General features: G+C 34.0%; 1 protein-coding gene across 1 annotated transcript; it reads right to left on the bottom strand.

Annotated features, from left to right (window-relative positions):
• Positions 1-753: 753 nt before the first annotated feature.
• LOC145567572 (putative starch synthase 4, chloroplastic/amyloplastic) lies at positions 754-25,346 on the bottom strand. Its single transcript, XM_081626885.1, has 19 exons — positions 24,934-25,346; positions 23,198-23,231; positions 22,720-22,786; positions 22,484-22,612; positions 21,059-21,263; positions 18,257-18,391; positions 16,903-17,007; positions 16,620-16,718; positions 14,971-15,100; positions 12,312-12,362; positions 12,102-12,212; positions 10,386-10,495; positions 10,082-10,250; positions 9,706-9,783; positions 9,524-9,592; positions 1,623-1,736; positions 1,378-1,439; positions 1,174-1,267; positions 754-1,045 (listed from the first exon to the last, which is right to left on the bottom strand). Exons 1-19 carry the CDS (start codon positions 25,035-25,037, stop codon positions 926-928), a joined length of 1,986 nt encoding a protein of 661 aa, XP_081483011.1. The 5' UTR covers positions 25,038-25,346; the 3' UTR covers positions 754-925.
• Positions 25,347-25,622: the final 276 nt, after the last annotated feature.

Genomic DNA, 25,622 nt, shown 5'->3' with positions numbered 1-25,622 from the left:
GAGATTTGGGGTTGATTAAATAATTTTCATTTAAATGCTTCATTAAATTACACACTTCTAAGTGAAACGGGTGAACATTCATCTCGGTCACTGTTGGCGACGCGAATTCAAAGTACTCCGGCGTCGAAAGAGAGAGAAGCACATTTCCCAACGACGACTGGGTTGCTAAGGTAGAGCAGTGGGAGTAGTTTTGGGGAGAAATCATTGTCGGATCGTTACTTGTGAGCGATCTTGTTGATTTTATGAAACATGTCATTTTGATGGGTGTAGATAATGGAGGTAACTGGGGGTGTAGGTAGAGATACATACACTTGGGTCTAGGGATATATAATTACGTTAATACCGGGTTTAAAACCCGTTTTCATTTTGGGCTTTTGTTTAGTAGCATGTCCGCACGAAATAGCGAACGTCCGCACGCAATAGGTTCTCAATTTTAAATGGGTACCAAAAGTCAATAGAGACCATTTTCGTGGTACTAAAAGTCAAATTTTCCAACAGATTATGTTGCTTACCTTGTTTATTTTATGCATACTAATTATTAGGATCCTTTAGGAATTCGTCTTTGGAAAAAAATTGTCCTAATTCCTTCTATTTATTTTCTTTTTTAAAAAATTTTTAAAAAAAAATGAGATATCTTTTTTTTTTTTTTTAATATATATATATATATATATATATATATATATATATATATATATATATATATATATATATATATATGTGATGTAAAATCAATTTTTAGACCTGATTTCCCACTTCTCCGTTCTAAATATATATATATATGTGATGTAAAATCAATTTTTAGACCTGATTTCCCACTTCTCCGTTCTAAATTAAACAGCAGATAGTGGGAAAAGCATTTTTTGGGATTACATTTTCATCCAACTAACAGAGCCCTAGTTTTACATCAAATGCATAATACAAGGTTTTACAAGTTCTTTAAAGATTCATAAGCAGATATATGCACATCATAACACTCAGTGTCCCACGAAAAGTCCTTCAACATTGCCTCTTCTATCTTTCGGCTCCACTCTACAGGATTATTTTTCTAGGAAACAAAACAAAAAGAAAATGAAATCTAAAGCTAAGCAACATGCTTGGGTTTTTTAGGTAAAAAAGAAGAAATGAAGCAGTACAGTAGGTTAGGAAATAATATGATTAAACCAGAGAACTCACAATTTCATAGAGAGCTTGCTTTAACGACATGCTAGAGAATGTGGAAATGTACTGAGAAAAGTGAGTACTACCAAAGTCGTGCTCCACAATATGCCTGTTACAACAATGCCGGATGAAATAAGTCCTTTATAAGATAGCTAGAATGGTAAAAGCAGAGGAGAGACAAAGGGAATGACGCTACTCCGAGATTAAAGAGAGTATAACCTGAATCTTCTTTCAATTGAAGTCACCAAGATGGGGGCAGCTCCATATCTAATAGCTTTAAGCTGTATTAGACCAACAATTAAGCATATCAGAATGGCTTAGGAACATAAGAATGAAATTCCCAAAAAACAGTATGCCAGAAGTCAAGACATACTTTTTCAATGGAAGAACATTTTTTTTAACGGAAGGAAATAAATCAGATTGAACAAACTTTATTTCACCCAAGTTATTTGGCATCAACATACCGGCACTTGCAGCACTGGATCTTCATATGAGTGGCACAATATTATATCAGATCCTCCAAATATCAAGTGCAATAAAGCTTCGTCATACTTGTTTATAAATCTCACATTCTTATCCTGAGAACATAGTAATTTAGCAAGTGATTTACAAAAAAATGACTCCCTAACCATTCCAAAAGTTGAGAGTTCCTGAAGTAAGATTTGGAACGAAGAAGCAGACATAATATAACCAATTTCCAAACCTCTTGATCCTTGAATAATTTAATCATATGATGCAATTTTAAAAATTACAAGATATGAGTGATAAGCTAGAGTATCTTGTAAGATTACGACAACTCTACAAGGGATCAACACATTATTCTTTTCTCTCATATTCATTTTTGGTTCTTGACTTTATGCATCAACTTTTGTTAATTGCTATGTTTTTAAATGAACACGAACACTGTTGCCTTTCAAGTCACAACTTAATATTATAGGTATATGTTATTTGAGCTAAAGTGGTGATTATAACCAGGAAAAGCAAAGCAATGGTAATTTTATCAACCAAAACATGAAATAGATACAACCAAATTATGTTTATTTGAGAGATCTAGCCATCAGACCCTAACCACCCACCACTAATGCATTTTAATTATGATAGCAAAATACAACTGCCAAAATTTTCAAAATGCAATTGAAACTCCAAGATACCTTACCTAATACTAGATCTAGACTCTAATTTCAAACTCTTCATCCAAGTAAATCCACCATGGTAAAATTAAAAAAAATTTACTGCCACCAAAATGGGTTTGGTATATTTCGGATTTTCTTCATTTGAAAGTGAACAAGATTAATTCCGCATCTTCTCATTTACTCTTATGTACATATGTCCCTTTTTAACAACTAGTATTCTTTCACTACTGATCATCATATAGATATTAGTCATTTTGCAATGACCTGATTTGCAGTCGCCACATCAATAAAAACTTAAAAAGTTTTACTAATAGAGTTGAGCAAAAATTTTGAATATCTGAATATCCAAAAGTCTGACCAACATCAAATCTGATGATCTAGGATTTTTTATCCAAAATTTTCAGATTTTGGATATCCTATTTCCAAAAATCTGCAAATAAAAAGGTAATCACATAATTCCTCCGTTCCCTAATATTGCAACAATTACTAATTAAGAAGTTATACAAATATTGCAACATTACCATATATATGCACGTGTTTTCTCTCAATCTCTTTCCTCATCACATGGGTCCCTATCTTGATTTCTCTCTATCTCTCTCATCATCTTAAAGTCTATGTCTTTACCCCACTATTGCAATATTAGAGGAACTAAAGAAGTATTAGATTATAGATATCTAATCCAATATCCAAACTTTGTGATATATTAACATTTTATTTCATTAAAAATGTACATTTAAGGCACTATTCATTTCACCTTATGATAACTTGTTATTTGATATGATTTTAGGGTGTTTTTGAACCATGTTTACTTGATAAATTGGTGTTCTAGTTCACTTTTACTCTATTATTATACAATTTTTGTGTATCCTATGCTTCACGGGTTGTTAGTGTTTTTGTTGAGATTTTAGGTCCAAAAACAACCAATTGAAGCCTATGGATAATAAACCGAGGTTAGAAGCAAGAAGATGATGGGAAAAAGCCAAGACAAAGTAGCAAAACTAAAGAAACGGTGAAGAAAAGGGCATTAAAGACCCTACACGGCCGTGCTAGACCTTGCACGTCCGTGCAGGAGTGCTCCAGCAGAATCCGACGCTTCAGCCAAACGGTTTCAGAGCTTGCACGGCCATGCAGAGTTAAGTACGTCTGTGCAAGATACCCATAAGAAGTCTGCACATCCGTGTAGGATGCCAAGCCCAAATCAGTAGGTACTGATCCTGCAATACAAGGCCTGCACGGCCGTGCTTAAGTTGGCACGTCCATACAAATGAGGCTGCACGTCCGTGCCATACTTGGCACGTCCGTGCTGGACAATAACAGTAGCTACTGATCTCGGTTCTCAAGCTCTACACTGCCGTGCATAAGGTAGCACGTCCGTGCGTAATAGGTTGCACGTCCGTGCCAAACGTGGCACGTCCGTGTAGACCTACAGTCGAGCCCAATTCTTGTTTTCTCCGTCCTTTTCATTTGGGGGTCTTATAAATACCCTCTTTAGCTCATTTGTACGGATATCCAAATTTTTAGAGCTTTTCTCTTAGTTTGTAATCTTAGAACATCAAAACTCTCAAATCATTAGTTAAATTTTAATTATTAGCTTGAAAAATTCAATTTCAATCATTATAGAAGACAAGATTCCACCATTGGTGTTCAAGTTTGAAGCTTTTAGTAACTATTTCTTACTCTTCTCTTCTATTTCTCCTTATTTTGTTGTTAATTACTTGCTTAATTCTTGCATGCTTAGATTGTTAACTAGTTTAATTCATAGTTTGAATTTGTTCATGAATTGCTTAAACCCTTTAATTACTTTAATTTCCATGGATTGTGAGTAGTCTATTTGTTAATTTTCATGAATTGCTTAAACCCTCAATGTAGTCACAAAGAATTTGTTGCATGTGCTAATTTGGTAATTGTTGGGTGTTAATTAGTTAAGCTTAAGTGGTTTTATTGTTTAGTTCTTGTATATGGCAATTGCTAGAACTATTTATCTAAGCTTTCTCAACAAAGGATCGAGAGATGAACTTAAGCTAGCTCCCTTATGCTTAATTAACTTGAAATGCCATGAGAATAGGAATTTTCAGTCAAGGGAATGTTTATGTTATCGTGATTATGCTTTAACACTTGCTTCATGCTTTGTAACCACGAGAGTAGGTTGTATTCATGATTCAAGTAATCCCTCTAGCTTGAGAGAGTAGTTAGGTGCTTTAGATGACTTCCCCTATATTATCCCCTTATTTTACCTTGATTGTTGCATGATAAATGTGATTTGTGATGAAATAGAGTGGTATAACCCGAGCCCTAGATTCCTCTTAATATTGTTAATCTCCCCTTAGCTTTTAGTTGATTTGATCTAGTAGAAGTTACTTAAAACCAAACCAATTTCAACTTCATTTAGCTTATTTAAACGGTAGTATCTCGGGGTTGATGCAACGCCAAACTTGGGTTCGACCCTTTCTTACCCTTGTTATTAGTTAGTGAGACCAAGATAGGATTAATCTTTGGTAGGTTCGACACTTTCTTACCGTTATTATTAGTTAGTGAAACCAAGATAGGATTTATCTTTGGAAGGCTTTTGGGTGGCCCATAACCGGAACCACCGGACCTAAGGTTAGGTACCCTCATAATTATAATGTAGGGGACTTTTAGAGAAGAATCTCGGGTCTTTTTTAGTACAACCCTAGGTCTGATAAGGCCACAGTCATTAACTACCTCTCTTTTAGGCTATCTCAGCGTACTATAGCAAACACGACGTTTGTTAGGGGTGATAGTTGAGGGCTGGTGTCCAGAAGAGAGCTTTACTTCCTTTGGCACTTCAGTGAGGGGAACACTGCTTTGGATGTTGGGTCTTGACTTATAGACCACCTTGAGAATATTGCCACAGGATCCGATAACATCACCATAGGTGGCATGATTACCATTATTGCTGCTTCTCTTAATGCTGATGAAGAGGTTTGTCCAAAACTGACACAGTTAGACATGCAGTCGTTGAGGACGATGAAATGGCTTAGGGATGCCGAAGGGAACCACCCCTACTTGTGGTTGGTGAGTAGGTGGCCCTATGCCTACCTCCCCGACTCGGAGAGCACGGTCATCTACAACGAAAACAACTAGGTCTTTGCAAAGGAATTTCCATGGGCTCCCGGTGAAGAGGGAGAAGAGCAAGAGCAACAAGAAAAACAGCAACAACATCATCAACAATTTCAGCAACAATTTGATCAACAACACGAGAACCAACAAGGGTACCAAGGCCAAGGGGTGGGTGGAAATAACCCATACCTATCATTTGAGCAACAAATCACAAACATGAATGCGGGTTTCAACCGCATGACCACCGAATTCGAGATCATGAGAAAGTCAAACGAAGACATGAGGACCTCATACGACAATATGAGAACAAGCTTTGAGGGTCTCAAATCGGAAGGGCGAATTCTGCAATGTGTACCGGCATCTCTACCCCGGGAGCTCGAGCTCCCAAGGGGGCCCGAACCAATGAGTTAATTTCTTCCTCCCCTTCTCTTTGTGCTTGCATTGCTTTATCATTGGGGACAATGTTAATGATACCGCAGGGGGGGGGGGGGGAAGTGTTTTCTCATGTGTCAATGGTTCATGTTGTTTTCTCATGTTTGTATGTTGAGTATGCATGTTGTTTGTTCCCTTTCCTTTAACATCCAAATCCCTTGAATCCAAATTTGCTCCCTTTGAAATCCAATACCCTAAATCCAAATCTCTTATCTTGTGAATACTTCTCTTATCTCCGTATTTAGATGTATAGTTATGTTTTATTTTAATGCTTAGCTTAGCTAAGCTTAATGTTGTAAATTTTCTTGCTTTGCTTTCTATAAAAAAAAATTATAATAATAATAATAAAAATAAAAAATAAAAAATAAAAAATAAAAAAAAAACAAAAAAAAGCCCAAGGATGAAACTCAAATGACGATTCTTATGTAATTCCCTTGTTTAACTCTTGAGTAATGAGTAGTTAGTTTTTTTTTAAAAAATGTGTATGTAAGAGTTTAGGTCATCTAAAAATTTATTAATCTTGATTGCACAAGTGTATATGAAATAAAAGCCGATGAATGCTCAATTGCACGTCTAGTGTAGGACATTGCTTAATTCGCTCGAAGTAGGATATGTTTCAGTATTTGCGATCCCGTGTGCCCTTGATGTGTTTCCCACTCTCCCCAAAACAAAGCTTTATTGGAGACTTGTTTATGAGTGTAATGTATGAAATAAGCGGCATAATAAGTCACAAGTTATCAATAAAAGAAAGAGTCGCTCGCAGTTAAAAGAGGCTAGAGCATTGAAAAAAAAAAAAAAAAGAATCAAAGAAAAAAGCTCTAGAAAAAATTTTCCCAAAAATCTTCTTTTTCTTTAGAGGTTAATTTGTGGTTGCCTCCCACACTTTCTTTTTTTATTTATGTGATGTAAAAGTCTCGAAATAGAATGTAGTTAGGGGTGTCTACGCGCATCTTGGGAGGTGGACTTGTATTTTGCAATTTTATAACGGAAAGAGAACTTGTTAAAACCTTGAAATAGCTACATGTACTCTAATGAGCTAGTAAGAAGCTTAAGTAAGTGTCCAAGTGCAATCTTGTTTAATTTCTTTCTTTACCGCCAACTCATGTATACATTAGATCAATTCTTCTTGAATGAAAGTTGCTCTTTAGCCTTATTTGTGTTTCATGTCCCGATGAGTTGACTTGGGCAAATAAAATGAGGATATATGTAGTTTGATAGTTTTGTTGTGGTTTGTGTGAGTTATAGGTTAAGCTCAATGGAAACCCTTACGAGATTAAAACTCGTCCTCTAAGGCGACTTAGAGGTTTAAATTGCTTTTCATTTGCGCTAAAAGTGATTATGGTTGTCACCATACGGATTTGTGTATATGTGCTTCCTCCTTGTTACCTCTCCTTGGTTTGATGTTAGCAAGTTGTTTTCCTTCTTTGGTTTGACATGTTTGTTTTGCTCGAGGACTAGCAAAAGCTTAGCTTGGGGAAATTTGATAACTTGTTATTTGATATGATTTTAGGGTGTTTTTGAACCTTGTTTACCTGATAAATTGGTGTATTAGTTCACTTTTATTCTATTATCATGCAATTTTTGTGTATCCTATGTTTCACGGGGTTGTTAGTGTTTTTGTTGAGATTTTAGGTCCAAAAACGACCAATTGAAGCCTATGGATACTAAACCGAGGTTAGAAGCAAGAAGATAATGGAAAGAAGCCAAGACAAAGGAGCAAAACCGAAGAAAAGGGCATAGAAGACCCTGCACGGCCGTACAAGACCTTGCACATCTGTGTAGGAGCGCTCCAGCAGACCAGACACTTCTGCCTAAGGGTTTCAGAGCTTGCACAGCTCAGCGCGTCCGTGAAGAATGCCCAGCCGAAATCAGTAGCTACTGATCCTGCAATACAAGGCCTGCACGGCCAAGCTTAAGTTAGGCACATCCGACAGAAGAGGCTGCACGTCTGTGCCATACTTGGCACGTTCGCGCTGGATGTCCAACCTAAAATAGTAGCTAATGATCCCAGTTCTCAGACTGCCGTGCATAAGGTGGCACGTCCGTGCGTAATAGGCTGCACATCCGTGCCAAACATGGACGTTGACGTTTGTGCAGACATGCAGTCGAGCCCAATTCTTGTTATAAATACCCCCTTTAGCTCATTTGTATGGATATCCAAGTTTTTAGAGCTTTTCTCTTAGTTTGTAATCTTAGAACATCAAAACTCTCAAATCATTAGTTAGATTTTAATTATTAGCTTGGAAAATTCAATTTCAATCATTGTAGAAGACAAGATTCCACCATTGTTGTTCAAGTTTGAAGCTTCTAGTAACTATTTCTTACTCTTCTCTTCTACTTCTCCTTACTTTGTTGTTAATTACTTGCTTAATTCTTGCATGCTTAGATTGTTAACTAGTTTAATTCTTTGTTTGAATTTGTTCATGAATTGCCTAAACCCTTTAATTGTTTTAATTTCCATGGATTATGAGTAATCTATTTTCTAGGGTTTGCGTAAACCCTCGATGTAGTCACAAAGAATTTGTTGCATGTGCTAATTTGATAATTGTTGTGTTTTAATTAGTTGAGCTTAAATAGTTTTATTGCTTAGTTCTTGTATATGGCCATTGCTATAACTATTTATCTAAGCTTTCTCAATGAAGGATCGAGAGATGAACTTGAGCTAGCTCCCTTATGCTTAATTGACTTAAAATGCCATGAGAATAGGAATTTCCAGTCAAGGGAATGTTTATGTCATCGTGATTATGCTTTAACACTTGCATTATGCTTTGTAACCACGAGAGTAGGTTGTATTCATGATTCAAGTAATCCCTTTAGCTTGAGAGAGTAGTTGGGTGCTTTAGATGACTTCCCCTATATTATCCCCTTATTTTACCTTAATTGTTGCATGATAAATGTAATTTGTGATGAATTTGAGTGGTATAACCCGAGCCCTAAATTCCTCTTAATATTGTTAATCTCCCCTTAGCTTTTAGTTGATTGAACTAGTAGAATTACTTAAAACCAAACCAATTTCGACTTCATTTAGCTAATGTAAACGGTAGTATCTTGGTGGTTGATTCAACGCCTCTCCTGGGTTCGACCTTTCTTACCCTTGCTATTAGTTAGTGAGACCAATATAGAATTTATCTTTGATAGGCTCGACGACGGCCTATCACCTTAAAAAAATAATATTAAGTAAAAATAAATTCAGTTTTGAGAATACGTAGCATGGATAATATTAAGTCAAAATAATTTCAGTTCAAACAATCCATTTTCATGGTTCTCATATCATAGAAAGGATAATTACCGGGCTACATGTAACTTTGGAAATTTTATATCAGGCAATCATAAAGTCTTATTGTGGATATGCATAGTGTTGAGATTTCCAAATATCTATGATGTTATAATTATGCAAGATAAGTTTAGAGAATACGCATGAAAGAATCGAAAGAGGCAAGCGGGGCCGCAAGCCTATACAGATTTGATCATTCTGAATAGTACCACATAATCAGGGTAATCTCAAGTCCCAAAGAATCTTTCTGAAGGAACATCAGGGGTAATGATGAAGTTTTGAAAATAAAATTAGCTATCTTTTCCTACAATCATTTAAAAATTTTACCCCTCCATCCAAATTAGGTATGAAAATTAAATTTAAAATTGATTGCAACGACATAGAAGCTTTAAATTTGAAACATGAAGATGCGAGAAATTGTGAATTGAAGCAGTTGATAATTTACCTTAATTCCACTGAGAGTTTGTAGCACATTGTTGATGCTAGGTAGCTTGCTTTTCCCAATAAAGATAAACTGTGATAAAACATGGACATACTTGGTATTTTAATTGTATTAGAAACACTACCAATAGAAAACTGAATGCATCTTAAAGGGGCTTGATAGACATAATAGAGATGACGCAGAACCTGAATTCCACTCAAAGCAGTAATCTGCATTAGATTCTCCAGATCCACGTCTGAAATTTCAAAGAAGATGCATCCAACCTAACAACGGACCATTGCTTAGATATACAACAATAAAGTCAAGAACAAATATAGCAACTCCCCAATATGTATTCAACCTATTAGACAATTTGAGAAGACTAAATGTAATATCTGTTCTAGACATGTCATCACCAACCAACAAATATTCTATTCATAATGTTTCAACTGACGCTTAAAATATATTGGGTCCCTCTTTTCCTTCTAGTAAATTAAACATTGTGTTTGCTGCAAAGAACATGGTCCGCTCACGAGTGTAGGCACAAAAAGCATAAAAAATAAGAGTATTCAAAAGACATACCAGTATAGATGAAGCATCCTCAATTAATCCCATGCGTCTCTGTAGTGAACCTTTACAAATGGCTTTTCCTTTCATGTCACTGACACTATAGTTTTCAGGAAGTAATACATCCCTCGAAGGATCCCAAGTGGTTTGATCAAATCCATATGGAGCAATAACTAGCTTATCCCTGTATCCACAGTGTAATGACAACATTTGTAAGTGTGTCGCTTAGGCAGTCCACTAATTTAGGTCTAAACCATCTTGGCTAGGAAAAGACAGGGAGAAATTCTCAATATAAATAACAAAAGTACGGTAGAATTACTTATGAGTGGACAAAGTTGGTTCCAAACCATGACCTAGACTCTGGATGATTCTTTCTTTTGAATTCATGGATGACATAGCCATTACTTTATTGGAGTAAACAACTCCACCCTGTAATTTTAACAAGATAACACAGTAAATTGATAATCTGCTAATGTATCACTAGGAATTAGGCTAAGATACAGGCACAAACATAAAATAACTTCATGTATTACAGGGAAAAATTGGGTAAGGCACGTCAGTTCTACTTTGGGTTGAGCAATTCACTAGTTGGGGCCTTGGGACCTGCTGAAGGTGGACAGGTAGAAAGCGATTGTCAATTTGATTCAAAGTCTCCAGATTTTGGTTAACATGGCAATTAATACTTACCAACACCAAATAGCTTTCAAATGAAGTGTAAGAAAAAACGAATTTCTTCTATATTATTACAGGTACAACTCATGATCATAAACATGCACATACAATACTTAATGAATTAACACCATCTGTACAATACATGCTGCCAACAGATCAAAAACAAAAAGAAGCAATTGAGTATATAGGGACAGCAAAACATCAGAACAGATATTAAAGGAAGAAAACAATATAGTGCATGATGTATTTTTTTTCATATTAATATAGTACTACTATTGCCTTTTGACTTTCCAATTTGGAATTTCCTTTTATGTTCTACCTACATTTACTTTCTCTTTTTGGGATTTCCTTAATTCCCTTTAAATGTGACATATAACAGAAAACAGAGAAGTATAAATTAATAGACTTAAATCTTGAATCAGCATTTCTGGTATTATGTTGATGATTAGAAAATGAGGTACAACATGCAGCTTCAATGCATACCTATTATGAAAGGCAATTATCTAGCCCAACTAGAGAAAAAGAAAATATTTTCAGACTTTCTAAATTGAGGTAAAGCTAATACTTTTATCAAGATTAAATGTCAATTAAATCGAACATGTATTCTAAAAAACAGCTTAAAATCAATACTACCCTACAAAAGTACTCACAGAAAAAAGGAGGGAGAAACACATACACCACAGTACCAAAGAAAAAGTGTAGGAAAGGGAAACCAATGAAATTCATGGAACTGAATAAAGAAGTTAAGAAAAAAAGAAAACACAATACATGTACTCCCTCTGTCCCAAATTAGTGACTGTAAATTCTCATTCATAAAAAGAAAAAACCATAGTCAAATGAGATCATTATGTGACATTCCTAAACATCAAATTTTTATTTATTGTTTTCAATACAAAATAAATGATATTTTCTTAAAGTTGTAGCTTGGGAAGCGTAAAATAGTACTTCCACCATTAATTTTGGGATGGAGGTAGTAATGTGTAGTAGGGAATGATATGGTCCGCGAATTTTGCACAAGGTGCTTTCACAAAATACACCAATGGTTTAATCTTTTCCCTATAAGGCTACCAAAGCCACCCAACCCAAACTAGAAAATTTTTTTTGACATAGATCTAGGTTTGAAATGAATATTTTTTTTTCAACTCCCGGATTTTGAGTTTTTTCAAGTCCCATCCATTTTTGTTAGGTCTATTCACAATGGACAATGTATCTATTGATTAAAAATAATATGCCAGAAAAGAGAAAAACATGGATGAAACCATCACTCCAAGATAATATCCACAAAAGAGAGAAACATGGTTGAGAGCTATATTCTGGAGTCATAAGTAATCATTCCACTTGAAATATCATTCTATAACTTTACCTTCAACAGATTCACAAGATGCGGTTTATTATTATCTTGCAGACGATCTGGACGATTGATTCTAGAGGGATCAAGTCCACATAGTTCAAGCTTTTCAGGCTGCTCAAGGCACTAGAGGTCATATTTTCAAGGTTAGAGCATATCATAGGGTAGCCTAATCAAAATGAGACATAGAATGAAGGAAAAAGAACAAAGAAAAAAAATGTATACCTGGGAAGCAAAGCTTTGGCATGTCAATAGTATCCTGGTACCTGCAAATCCCTGAACATACCAGTCATTATTCAAAAGGATCACACTCTAGAGAACCATAAGGCTTATTGAAATGCCCAAATGCCATTGCCATGTCTGAGAACCATTATTTAACATTGGTACAATAAGTCATTATTCAAAGCATCATGAGCCACAAAAGTAACATGAGCTACCTTTAGTCAGATGGCTATCAGATACTCACAAAATTGTTATTACCCATGGATTATCCTTGCATGAGAACATGTCTTCTTGATTTATAAAACATTGAAGGCATATCTCCTTGGCATTAAGTGCTCCAGCCTTCCAGGGAATTGAAGTGAAAGTCAATTTTTGATGTTTGCAAGTGATTCTTTGTGATCATCTTCTACTCATTTACCTATGCTTATTTTTGTGATATTTGCAAGTGATATTTGAAAGTTAAAGTAATAGACTGGAAATTTGGTGATGAGAGCTAAGGGAAGTAGATGATTATTATCAGTAATAATATGAGAGAAGACATACAATAAGATGAAATGAAATCAAGCATTATGGTTAATTGATTGTAATGCTAAACAGTTGGACACTACCAAGTTCCAACTACTACCTATGTTTCCGAAAGTTCATAACATTTACTAGTTTGAACACAAATTAAGGCATTAAAGAGATAGTATTGATGTGATGAGTTGGTGTAAGAGTAAGGTGAATATAGAAAGAGAGAGAGTATAAAGAGATGGGTGGGTTTGAGGTGGGTGAGTAAGTAAAAGGAGGACAGAGACAAATCAACCTTGCTCAAGGTGCCAAATTGGTTCAATTTGACCATTTCGTGAAGGACTTTAGCTTCTTTACTTCAATAATTGGCTCATTTTCACGATCTTTAATAACTGAAATGAAATATGAGAGGGATTCATTTAGTTGGTTTTTTGCCCTAATTTGACGATTTCTCTCCCAATATTATACTCTTGATGTTTTGGATTCATGTGTGTGTTACTTGGCTCCTTGAGCATGCTTGATTGAAGCATTTGAGTTTGGAAGACTTAGGAAGCTTGAAAAGAAGATTTAATCAAAGAAGAAGAGCCTAGAGCAGTGGTGTGGACACTGCCTCTCCGTGTGCCCACACCAATAGAGCAAAAACTCACACCATATCTAGCAACATCCGAGCATGCATCAGCGTAGCCAAACCCTACACCATATACGCAGCAACTTTGTTCTCAGTGTGGTTAGTGGGCCAACAACAGCCCACCCACGTGATGCACTAGCACCACCACCAACCTGCACGTGCACCGTATTTTCTTCTTTTCTCCTTGTTTGTATATATATATAGACTTCGATTTCAAAGCGGAGTTTTGTGGAGTTAGTTTTTAGTATATTTTCAATTTCCAAAGAGAGAAGCTTTATTAGAGAGAGAAAACCAGTGTACTTCAATTTCAAGTTCAATCCAATGATCATATTCAATAATCTTTATTTCCTTTGCTTTAGTTTTTCATATCTTTGCTTTATCTCTTATTAATTTCATGCTTAATGAGTTGATTTACATACTTAACTATGTTAAGAATTTTGGTTTTAGCTTTGACTAGAGTAATTGCTAGGTTGATGATATTACTTGGTTTAATTACTTTCTCTCTAATAGAATGAAAGGCGAGTATCGTGGTTGACGATTACAGAAGCCATTTTTGGGATGAAGACTTTGACTGTTGTTGTTGTTGTTGTAAGTGTATTCTCCCTTATGATGATCATGTTTCATTTCACTTCCATGAGTGAGTAAATTCCTTGTAAAAGTAGGGGATTAGCAAATGATGTGATCGATCAAATTATTAGCATTGTTTTTGGGGTGAATAGCTTAAAAATGGCATGAGAACATGATCTTACTCATCTACGGTTATCATTACTAATTTGAGCTTATTTTTGACACCTAAATACTCACTCTTCTAATGAGAATATGATTTCCTAGAATGTAGGATACATATAAACAAATGAGAATTCTAAAATGAGCGAATTGATAAATTAGTTTCTCATACGATAAGTGCTCATGTGATCAAACTGATCATTGATTATCACGATTTCCTGTATCATTGATTACAAAACCTGATCACTCTCTTAGCCTATCTAATTCTTATTAACTCCCCTTTTTTTTTCTTTTTTATTGTCGTGTTTAGTTTATTAGCATTAGTTTAGATTGTCATTACCCAGTCCTCCTTCAGTTTAGCCGCACCACTCCTAGAGAATGGTCTCTTACTTGTTGCTGCACTTGTGTTAGAGCCCCGAGTCCTTGGTTTCAGTTGTTTAATTGTGTGTCTGCGTGTGTAGATGACTGGCAAGGAGGATAAGTAGATAACAGGGATAAACCTACTTACTAAGAATGCAGCAATCTTTACAACGGTTGTAAGACAATCAGTCATAATAGTCGCCAACCGTAGCCATTTAATGATGTTTTTTTCATTACAGAATTAATTAAGTTTTTTCCTCACAGTGATGCAACTTTAAATCAAGTACAAGGGGAGATGTTAACTGTCGATAAACTAATATGGAAGGATCTGACATAAAACAGTCACGTTTTAGAAATTATTATATTCATAATCCTACGATAATTATCAGAAAAATATTCGAAATTAAAAATAAAAAAGGTAGTGTATCTTATTTATACCTGATTAGAAAATAAATCCCAGAAGAGTGGCCCAATTACAGCAGTCTCCCAATTATGTATATGTAAAACATCAGGATACTTTGCTAATTTTGCCAAATAATCCAATGAAGCACGAGAGAAGTATGTGAATCTGACGACACCTAATAAACAACCCATTAGGATATACAATAGAGGAAAAGAAAAAACCTTGCATTTTGATCTACACTTCATAAAGCCTAATACAACGAATAACTTTATAAAGTTAAAAAATCATTTACATAAATGCCTCTGACAAAGTAATGCAAGAAATTACATTATGTAACTGGATAAATATTATCTAGTTAAATTAATTATGTTTTATGAAGGATATATTCAACTAACAGTTCTGAGAAAAGAATATACACCAACCATTACTAAATTTATTGAAGGAAAACTCCAAACTCTTATTTGATTCTTTGCAAGCGTTTGGAGCGTTTGGGACCCTTCTCATCTCACTATGAAGTAACAACATTGGTTGTTAGAAAGCATATTTTAAGTGTGATATAATTAATATGCTTGCAAGCAGGATTACAAAAACCTTTTTTTATCCAAGTTGCCAGGTCAAGCATATGTAATGCCTGTGAAACATCATTCCTGTAAATTCATAAATCCAACCAAAGCACCGCGATCACATTATTTTCTCTAATTAGCTGATGACTAGTTTGTCAAGAGCCTATGTCAAAACATGTGGACGGTCATAACTGTTTAGGCCATGCTTGGATTGGGCATAATAAATTACGGGGGTAATAGTAGTCAGACTAGGAAAAACATAATCAATTAGAGGTGGTGTTGTACAGAGATAAGGTGTTTATAAATGAGATAAGGTAGTTGTGACATGAGAAAAAGAGAGAGGTAAAGGAATCATCACCTTCATAATGAGGAAAAAAGTTACCTACCCTCCCCCTAGTGTAGTATTACCCCCAAAATGAGGGTAATAGCTCCCCTTTTTTCACCTATCACCACATCATCACTACATAAAACTCCTTACAATCACACCATCACTATCTCCACCTCCCCTATATTCACTTTCATTTTGTTTAGTTTGACTTTTATTACCCTAGTAATACATTAATCTCAATCCAAGCATGCCTTAGGGTCATTGGAGGACAAATCATCATAGCTGTTTAGGGTCATTGAAGGACTAGTCATTATATCATGCCTCGTGCATTACCAAGGATGTCATATTATTGAGCAAGCTAATTTGACATCTAGGATTTATTTACAAATTTATTGGGGACATTTAATAGCAATCAAGGTGGCCCATGCGCAACACAGAGCTTAAACTATTAACTGCCAATGTGATGACATATCTACTTTAGCCTATGGCCACCCTACTTACCAGAAGTTTACAACTTTAAATCATCAATAATTATAGGACAGATTTAAACTATATCCTAAACACTACTTACTTGGAAGAAAAGGAAAGCATGCAGTACTTTACAAATTCTACAAAGTGACAAGATTGTGATTTCACATGTACCAATCAGCAAATTGTAATTCACCATCATGCAATAAGAAAATAATTGAAGTTCTAATAAATCTTTTGATAGACACCATTGACAAAATTATTTGTACAATAGCCAATGTAGCATGACTACACAAGGTAAAACTGAACATGTGCATACATGTACCTTTCAAAATCATCAGAGTAGCCATAAACCATCTCACGGTCAAAGAATGATAAATTGTACAGAGGCTGAATAAAAGTAACTCCAATCCCATTGACCACACTGTTTCAAAATTGAATTCATATGCATTCAGCATCAAATTACACATGAATGATAAAAAATTCAATAGATAGACCAAATATAATTTTCCCAGATAAAAAACTTAATAGCTAATACAGGTTCAAAAAATTTAGCTACCCAAATTCATATACAGAGGGACATATAGACGAAAGGGATAAATTCTCACCCAGTCCATACTTTGTTTCCATGTAATTGTCCATTGAAATATGAATAAAATTCCGTTTGTATTTCTTGTAATCCTTGTACCTCATTCAAATCCAAGCTTTTATACCTGTTTATAAAATGTATTCGATTGTGAGACAAGTGCAAATTAAGATTGGACAAAAATCACAAAGCTCTAGATTCTCAAGCACCTTCATTAGTTTCTATTTCAGTAGCAGATCCAAGACCCTCAAACAGGGTAAGCACACTGAACTATTCATAACTACTCTAATCATCATCCTATATAAACAAGGTAATCACACTGCACTATTCATAGATACTCTAATCATCCTATATACTTTGTACATATCAATTGGATTGAATCATAGGGGATAAAAAGGAATCTCATACCAAACATATGATTAATCAATTAATAATCTTGGTAATACTGGCTTTCTATTAAAATCAGCATTTGCCACTAAGCTAGAATGACTTAAAAAATATTATTGCATCAATATATATTTGAGGGATATGCACTTGCATATCCTCGATGTTAGTTGCATTTTCCCATGTATCTATTGGCAACACCTACCTACAAGTTTACATTGCAAACATTAAGGCACTCACAAAAAGATGGGAGAAGGATATATTTCAATCAATATGAGCAGAAACAACAGCGGAAATGCAATTTCCATTTTAATCTCTCGCTTTAATGAACCATAAATTGCATAGCTTGATCATTCAACTCACATATTCATTATCAAAATACCAATGCCACCATACACCATTGATATAAACATATCAAGATATCCAATTTAACCTAACAACCATAGAAAATTAAGTCAACTGTAGAAACCCATAGACAACTGAGCAGGAAGGCATTGATAACCACCAGGGCACATATTCTGAGTTCCCTAGCTTCAGCATCAGAAGGTAAGACATGTGATTGACATTTCTATCCCCTCTTAAGAAAATAATCAAATATGCACAAAAAACCTAATATCCGGGTTGATTCTTGAGGCTATGGTTCAATCAATCAATCCCCAATTTGAAAGCCGAGTTGCAAGGAAATGTTATTCTTATTGTCCCAAAACAATAGGCCTCATTTGACATTTTAGTATGATATTGTTAAGTTTGACCCCAAATTTCTATCACCATATTATAACAAAATGTTAAATTTTGTAAAGATAATTTTAATCCAAATCTTGACAAACTTAGGGTTAATGTTAGTGCTCTTTAACAGTATAAAACTATTATCAAATCTAAAGAATTAAAGATCAGACATTAGTAGAATGCAAAAAGATAAAAGCAATCTTAGTATACTGCATGCATATTGTCAATAACATAGCTAAAACATGAAATATGAGATCCATGATTACTTTGGTAAAATAACCTCAACCAAATTGCCATTCCTTTGCAAAGCACGTGATATGCCAGTAACATAAGGTCCTAAAGATCCAACAGAAATCACTGGCTCCATTTCGGTACAAACGTGTATAATATAAAAGCCATTCCTGAACAAAAAGTAAAATGCTTATTAGTTTAAGGGACAGCCCCAACAACAAAAGATATAAAAGGAATATACATGCAACGAGAGTTTCATAAAGCCTTGTAAAGTCTAAATCTCAATTATTATAGATTAGGGCATCAAGTTTCCTTTTTGTTAATTTCTAATTATAAATATATCAATCCTTTAAATTTTTTAGTTTTTCATTTCAAAATTTTTTTCTAGTTTATTTACAAAAGGTTGTTCTTGCAATTGTAGAAACTTAAAATTATTTAATTTAATTTCTAATTGCTTTAAGAATCTCAAAAACACAATTGATCTTTTTGTGTTTTAGAAATGAATTTGTATTTATGAAGCGTAAACTTGATAAATAGCACATTAACAACTTACAAGGTATTCATTTTCTTAAATTTCATGGTTATTCAGTTTTCATTCAGTCAAGTGCTTATTTTTGTTTCTTTTGTATCGAGTGGGTCATTACTGTGCTCATCCATGAATTTTAGAATCATTTCATAATAGTACTTCATTTCCACAAATCATTAAAATGTTGTTTGTATATATGGTTTGGTTTTTCATTTATAAGGAGTAAATGACACCTTTTCCAAAGTAATTTCATATAGAAAATTGTATACTAAAAAAGGGGTATGGTGTCTTAAAAAAAGGGGTATGGTCGGTTGAAACTTTAAAGCCTATCTGATTTTCACGCGCCTGGATGGAAATTACTACTAATAGCCTTTTTCTTGTCAACAGAAAGAGAAAATAAATATTATAATCTACAAGTGACATAATGAAGGGCACAACAAGATGTATTTCACAAAGGGGAAAAGAAAATAATGGAGGGAACAGACAATTGCAGGCCAACAGTGACCTTAAATTTGACAAAGAAGCAAGCTTTTCACAAAAGTTTGGCAACATAACAACTTGCCAGTAAGGACAAGCATATAAAAATCAGATTTTCTACCCACCAAAAGTTTTGAAGAAATAACAATCCAAACCTTGGTGAGGCTAAAAGGAATTAAGGAAGAATAAAAGGAAAACATAGAGTGAAAAAAGGTAAAGAGGTAAGCGGGTTCGTAGAGTACACACTAACAAGGGCATTCTTTGTTTTCTAATGAGAATTAAGGTGGTATGATTTTGCTACGTCAAAGAGACATCATTAATTCGAGGTATTTTATCTAGAGTCAAATCAGACCTAACCTAAACCATTCATAAAACAAACCAATAATTAATCAACTAGAGCCGCTATATTGGATAAATAAGTGCTCACTTAGTCTTATAAATTTTGTCCCAAAACTTAGACCATTTTTAATCTCAACTCTCCAATTAAACTGTTACAAGTTAAGGAGTTAAGACCTTTATATAGGCTTATTAATTCTACGTTAGCCAGGTTTTTAAATTACAATGGAACACAATCTTTTTTTGTCACATGTAAAATCATATTCTTAAGGAATAAGAAAACCCATACAACTTCCCTAAAAATTATCCTACTTGAAATAAAATCTTAAGTTTCTTATAATTTGGGCTCACATTTATTTGGTAAAATAAACTCAAAAAATTAAATAAAAAAAAAATATTAAAAAAAAAAAAAAAAAAAAGAAAATAAACCCTTGATATCCATATCAAACTCTTCTTGAATCATGATTCTTCCACGAATCATATTTGGGTCTGAAAACAAACATGAGACAAATATATTATCCTCCTTAATGCCATTTTTCTCTTGCTCTCTTTGTAGTAAGTTCTATTCATGAACAAAAAAGAAAATGACCACTCGTGGGTCTATAGTCATTCACCCAATTATAATCACCCCTCTCGGGGCACATAATCACCTCTTCATACTCCAACTCTTAACTTTTTCTTTAGCGGTCATAATATAATTGTTCAGACAATCACGAGCTTAATGACCTCTTACTTGGCACTTAATACACTTGACCACGTCACACTTCTAGTAAAAGGATTTTTCTTTGGTTCATACACGTTATTAGGTTGATCCACCTCATTGTTCTTGTCAAAAGCCATAAATTACATACTATCTCCTTTACTAGTTGATGTACTACACTTATCGGAAGTCTTCTTATCCTCGTTTTCATTAAAATCCTAACACTCCTCTATTAGAAATCTCAATACACCTTTAGACTCAAAAGAGCAACTCAAGAACTTGGAGAAAATCATCCTTATTCAATAGTGTGAATCCAATCTAACAGAGTACCAAGTACTACTCATTACACCAAAAAAATCTTAGGGAATTCTATGTTGTAAACTTGTAATGGGCTGCCATCTATAGAAACATTTTAAAAACTAAAGAATTGGGTCAAATTCTGTGATAGACTACTAGCATTTAGCAGCTAAAGCAGTTGCACCCATCTTCTGCATGTAAAATGTAATACCTGTAAATAATGGGAACACCTTCTGTACTTGGTCTCCTTTTACTGTATTAAGTGATTATTTCAATATTCAAGAAATTAATTTCATTTCCTTGATCTTAACTACAGATACAGTGAAGAATCAACAAATTCCTCTTTTGATTGTAAACACTTGCAACTTCCAGAACTTCCCTTTAACTTACAATTTTTTCAATGCTACAACTTACACTCTCAAAAACACTCCTAGCAGCAATCTTTAAAACAAAATAAACTAAATAGCTACAGGAATTCACAATTTTCAATTAAAATTTCACCTTTTAGTTTGCTCTGACAATCGACGCAGTTCTGCCAAAAGCTCAGCATCCCTCTTCTGCAAAAGAGGAATGAAGTCATCCTGTAAACTGACCTTAGAATCCATGACCAGCCTTCGTAAATCACATGCATCTCCACTCTCAATCATGCCTGTGAGGACCATTGAATCTATCCGAAGAAGTAATTCCCAGAGAATTGATGAATCATCTGTTATATGGAAAAATAAATAAAATATTACAACTCCAGATGAACCACAAGCAAACAATTCCCTGAAAATGTACCATACTTAAAAATACAAGGTTACAAAGAATCAGTATGACAAAAATGACATATACATCAAGAAGTGGATATCAAAGCATTCAAAATATGTAACATATTATCCCAAGGACAAAGTCAGTAGACATGCCATCCATATTAACACATTCTCCTTTCCCTTTCTTCTAACCAGACAATGTAAAAAGGGTCTGAATGTCTACTAAGCATCTGTATATAACATGATAGATGGCTGATTGGCTGGGATATTAGCTCTCAAAAGAGACAAATGTCACTTTTGCTACCAATTACTTCAAGAAAATTGGTACATTTTTTATATTTATGAGTCAATATAAGAACGTGTATGTGAAGTGGAAGAGGAAAGGTATATTAACCTATTTATTGCACAAATCAGACTGAAAATAATCTTATTGTGTAAAGCTGCTCCAGGGGGTTGTATGGTTAAAGGGAAAGGGGACCCAGCCCACAATTTAGCCCTGCTGGTAAGTATTAAATTGGTATTTTCCCTTGAAGAAATTCACATTAACACCCAACCATAAGCTTAGGGAAGATGAGAATCAAACCCCCAGTCCCCAAACTTACGATTGGGAGGTGGGAAGTTCAACCATTGAGCTCCCATTTGACTCTTATTTGTGAATGAAAGGAAACACAATCCCTTTTTTTTTTCTCAACCCAGCTCTCAATTTGTTAGTCAGCACTCAGCAGCTACAATCTTATAAACTAAAAATTTGCAAACTGAAACCATATATACACCCAAGAAAAGCCAAAATAAACCTGATCCTCATGGCTTGGGCAACTGTGATACTGCGTAGAAAAAATAATAATACTAGTCCTCATGTGAAATAAAAAATAAATAAAAAAAGTTATGTAGCCCAAAGGGTCTATACTAAAGAAGCACAGACACAACAGCAACGTCATGTTTATGAAATCCATAGATAATCCAAGGTCTAACCTTTAGTTTTGAGTCTAGTTAATAACAACAATTCAAAAGTTTATTTTACGATATTTATAGTATTGCAGATAAAGAATGAAAAAAGACACAATATAACACAAAATAAAAAGACCTTCAGGAAGGAAGTAAAAAAGAAAAAGAAAAGGAAAAATTGCATCAAGTTCATAATTATCCTTCAAAGTAAAATCTATAACAATATCACCTCTTCCAGTACTTTTATGCTTCCCAGCCTCCAGAATCTCTATTCTTTGATGCAAAGTTTGAATTTCCTTTTTTACCCTACTCAACTCCTCCAACGCTGCTGTACGCTGTTTGTTCAAGTACAATATGTCTGCATTTTCATTACCAAACCAAACAATCTCATAGGCAACTGCTCCACTATATTTATTGAAGTATACATTGATTTCAAATTTGATTCTATGACAGCAGGGCTCTTACTCTGCTGAGCTTCTGTGAAGAGTTGCCATACATCACTAGTTTGCAGTTCTGATTGGCTAGTAGACGGCTGTTCAATATTCGTTGTAAAGATAAAATCAGTAATAAATACTCCCTCCATTTTTAAATACTTGCTTCACTTTCCTTTTTTGGTCATTTTTAAATACTTGCTCCATTTCCTTATTTGGAAAACTTTTACAATATTTAATTCATTTATCTCATCTAGTGGACCCAACATAAATCATATTTTATTAATTTCGTATTCTCTCTCCTCCAATTCTCTACACTACTTTTGAATTTTACATTTTTTATTCTTCCATCCACCCCACTACCTCCATATTTTATTACTTTCTTCACATTCTCCTAAAACTCCGCACATGGAGAAATGGAACAAGTTTTTAAAAACGGAGGAAGTAGCAATCTACATTCTGTTGGACAAATGAAAGTATCAAGTCAACTAGTGAATACCAAACATCCATACCTGAGATAATTCCATGCTGTCATGATTTTCCGAACTGTCAAACGAAAAATTAAATACAAACATAATCTATAGTATTCAACAATGAATTTTTTCTATTTACTACTCGATTTCCCAATTATTTTTCTATACCTTACTAGCTTGACTAGGCATCATCCACAGACTTACAACTTCATGTCTTCAACCATGAAAGGACTAATAATGTCATTTTACTCCATACTTCCTCGTAATCATTTCTTGTAAAATCTTGTTCTTAATAATCATTCAACTTCAATGGTTGATTACTATATATCACATAATTCTATCATAATCCACGGTCCACACAACTTTTTTATCTTTCCCATGTAAAATTCTCTCACACATCCATAAATTTTTATGCTATTAAATGTTTTTTCAACTTTTACATATAAAATACACAAAAATCCAAATCATCATTACATTTTATCTTTCTCATATAATATTCCCCTACTTTCAAAAATATTATGTACTCCCCCAATCTCTTCAATTACCGTGAAATATGAGAAACAAGCACATCATTTAGGGACGGAGGGAGTACTACACACTCCTAATCACATTATCAGTAACTTATTTTTCGTAAGGTTGAACAATTGAGAAGCAAATGAATTTGCATGAGAATGAGGTATCTGATCATATACGGAGGAGGAAGATTTTTATGAATAACTATATGAAATAATCACATTTGGTTCATGTAGCCAAAATACTTATGGGATAAGGCTTTGATGGATTGATTAATTGTTGAACAATTGACGGCCAACTTTCACCAATTGTATTGAATCATAAATTATGTGCCTAACAAAATACCTAATATAAATTATCACTTTTTTAAATACTTACTATTTATTAAAATTGTTTAACAAGCATTAACGCATAAGACATTTCTCTAGACGATTTCTGACATTAAAAAAAAAAAAAAAAAAAAAAAAAAAAAAAAAAAATCTATACTATATTAAAAGGCGTTTCTTCTTTCCAAAAGAAAAGGCGTTTCTAAAACACGTAATAGCTGAATTAATCCTTTAAAACTAAAACATAAGTGAAACTCTATTGACCCGGGGCATCGATATGGCCTATAAGAGCAACTCCAATGGTTGTAGCTAGGGACTTGCTTGCAATTTTAAATAGTCTCTAGCTACTAGCTTGACCATTGGAGCAAAAATATGTAATTAGCTTAATCAAGCAAATTAGCTTTGTCAAGCTAATTTGCTTGGAAAAAACTTGCCAAAAAGAAAATGTTAAAAGTCAATTAGTAATTAAGATAAAAATAATAAATTCATAATTTAAATAGTAAGTTAATAGATAGCCATTGGGGATGAAACTAGCTACAAACATAATTAGCTTGAAAGCAAGCTTATGTGGCATGACAAACTAATTTGACAATTGGCTTGTCATTGAAGTTGCTCTAAATAAACTACTTTTAAGATAATTTCAACAGTACTTACCACAATAACTCCAAATTACAATTGAGTTTAATTTTTGAAATTCTATAGCCAAATAGTATAAAAAATATCTACTACCAAGTGAAATCTATTAAAAAAATAAAAATAAAAATGACAAAGCTCATTGACTAAAAAAACATAAAGCAGTTCATAATTTTGTAATACAAAAGCACAAATATGAACAATAGTAAAAATAAAAATTTAAAATTAAAACAAAAAAATAAAGCACAAATATTAAGAAATGGTCAAAAAAAAAATTGCAACGAAATTGGAAATTAAATTTACCTCAAACGAATAATTGGAGTTCTGACAGACTTTCTGGAGCATTTGAAAGAGGTTTTTGCTAAATGTAGAGGCAGATGAATAAGCGGATTCGCTAAAACCGCCATTTAATAGTTGAATAATAGTAAGTACAAAAAATATCACAAAATTTTTAATTTTTTTTTACAATTTTGATAGAGGTAGAATGATCTTGTTTGAATGTAGAGTGTGTCGGAAAGAAAGAATATCTGCTTTGATGAAGGAAGTTCCTAGAATTAGAGTTTTACTCTTCCTCGCCTTGTGGCTTGAGCCCGTAGCCCCGTACCACATCTAAATTGGAACTTTTTTTTTTTTTTTTTTTTTTGAAGCAAAATGGAACTTCCTCTAAGGCTCTAACGACTCAACTGTAGTAGATTACTCCCTCTTGTTTTTTTTTTTATTTGTTTTTATTTCAATGCATTTAGGAAGTGATTTCCCTAAAAATTGCTTCAAGTAACCAAAATTCCACAATTACTTTACTTTTGATGAAAATTCCGTACGTACCACTGTCCACGTAGAGCTATTGAAAATTAACCCAACTAGAGAACCCGACCTGAATCGGCAATGATTTGAACGTGTACTTGAACAATGGGGTGAAACTATTGACTTATAACCCCAATCCGAACACGACCTGATATTAATCGACAACTAATTTGATCCGATACTTTTTTACT

Source organism: Chenopodium album, chromosome 11 (assembly GCF_948465745.1).
Source record: "Chenopodium album chromosome 11, dcCheAlbu1.1, whole genome shotgun sequence".
In the NCBI taxonomy this organism is placed as follows: Eukaryota; Viridiplantae; Streptophyta; class Magnoliopsida; order Caryophyllales; family Amaranthaceae; genus Chenopodium; species Chenopodium album.
The sequence above is the reverse complement of the archived record's forward strand: the minus strand, read 5'-3'. Positions and strand labels throughout refer to the sequence as shown.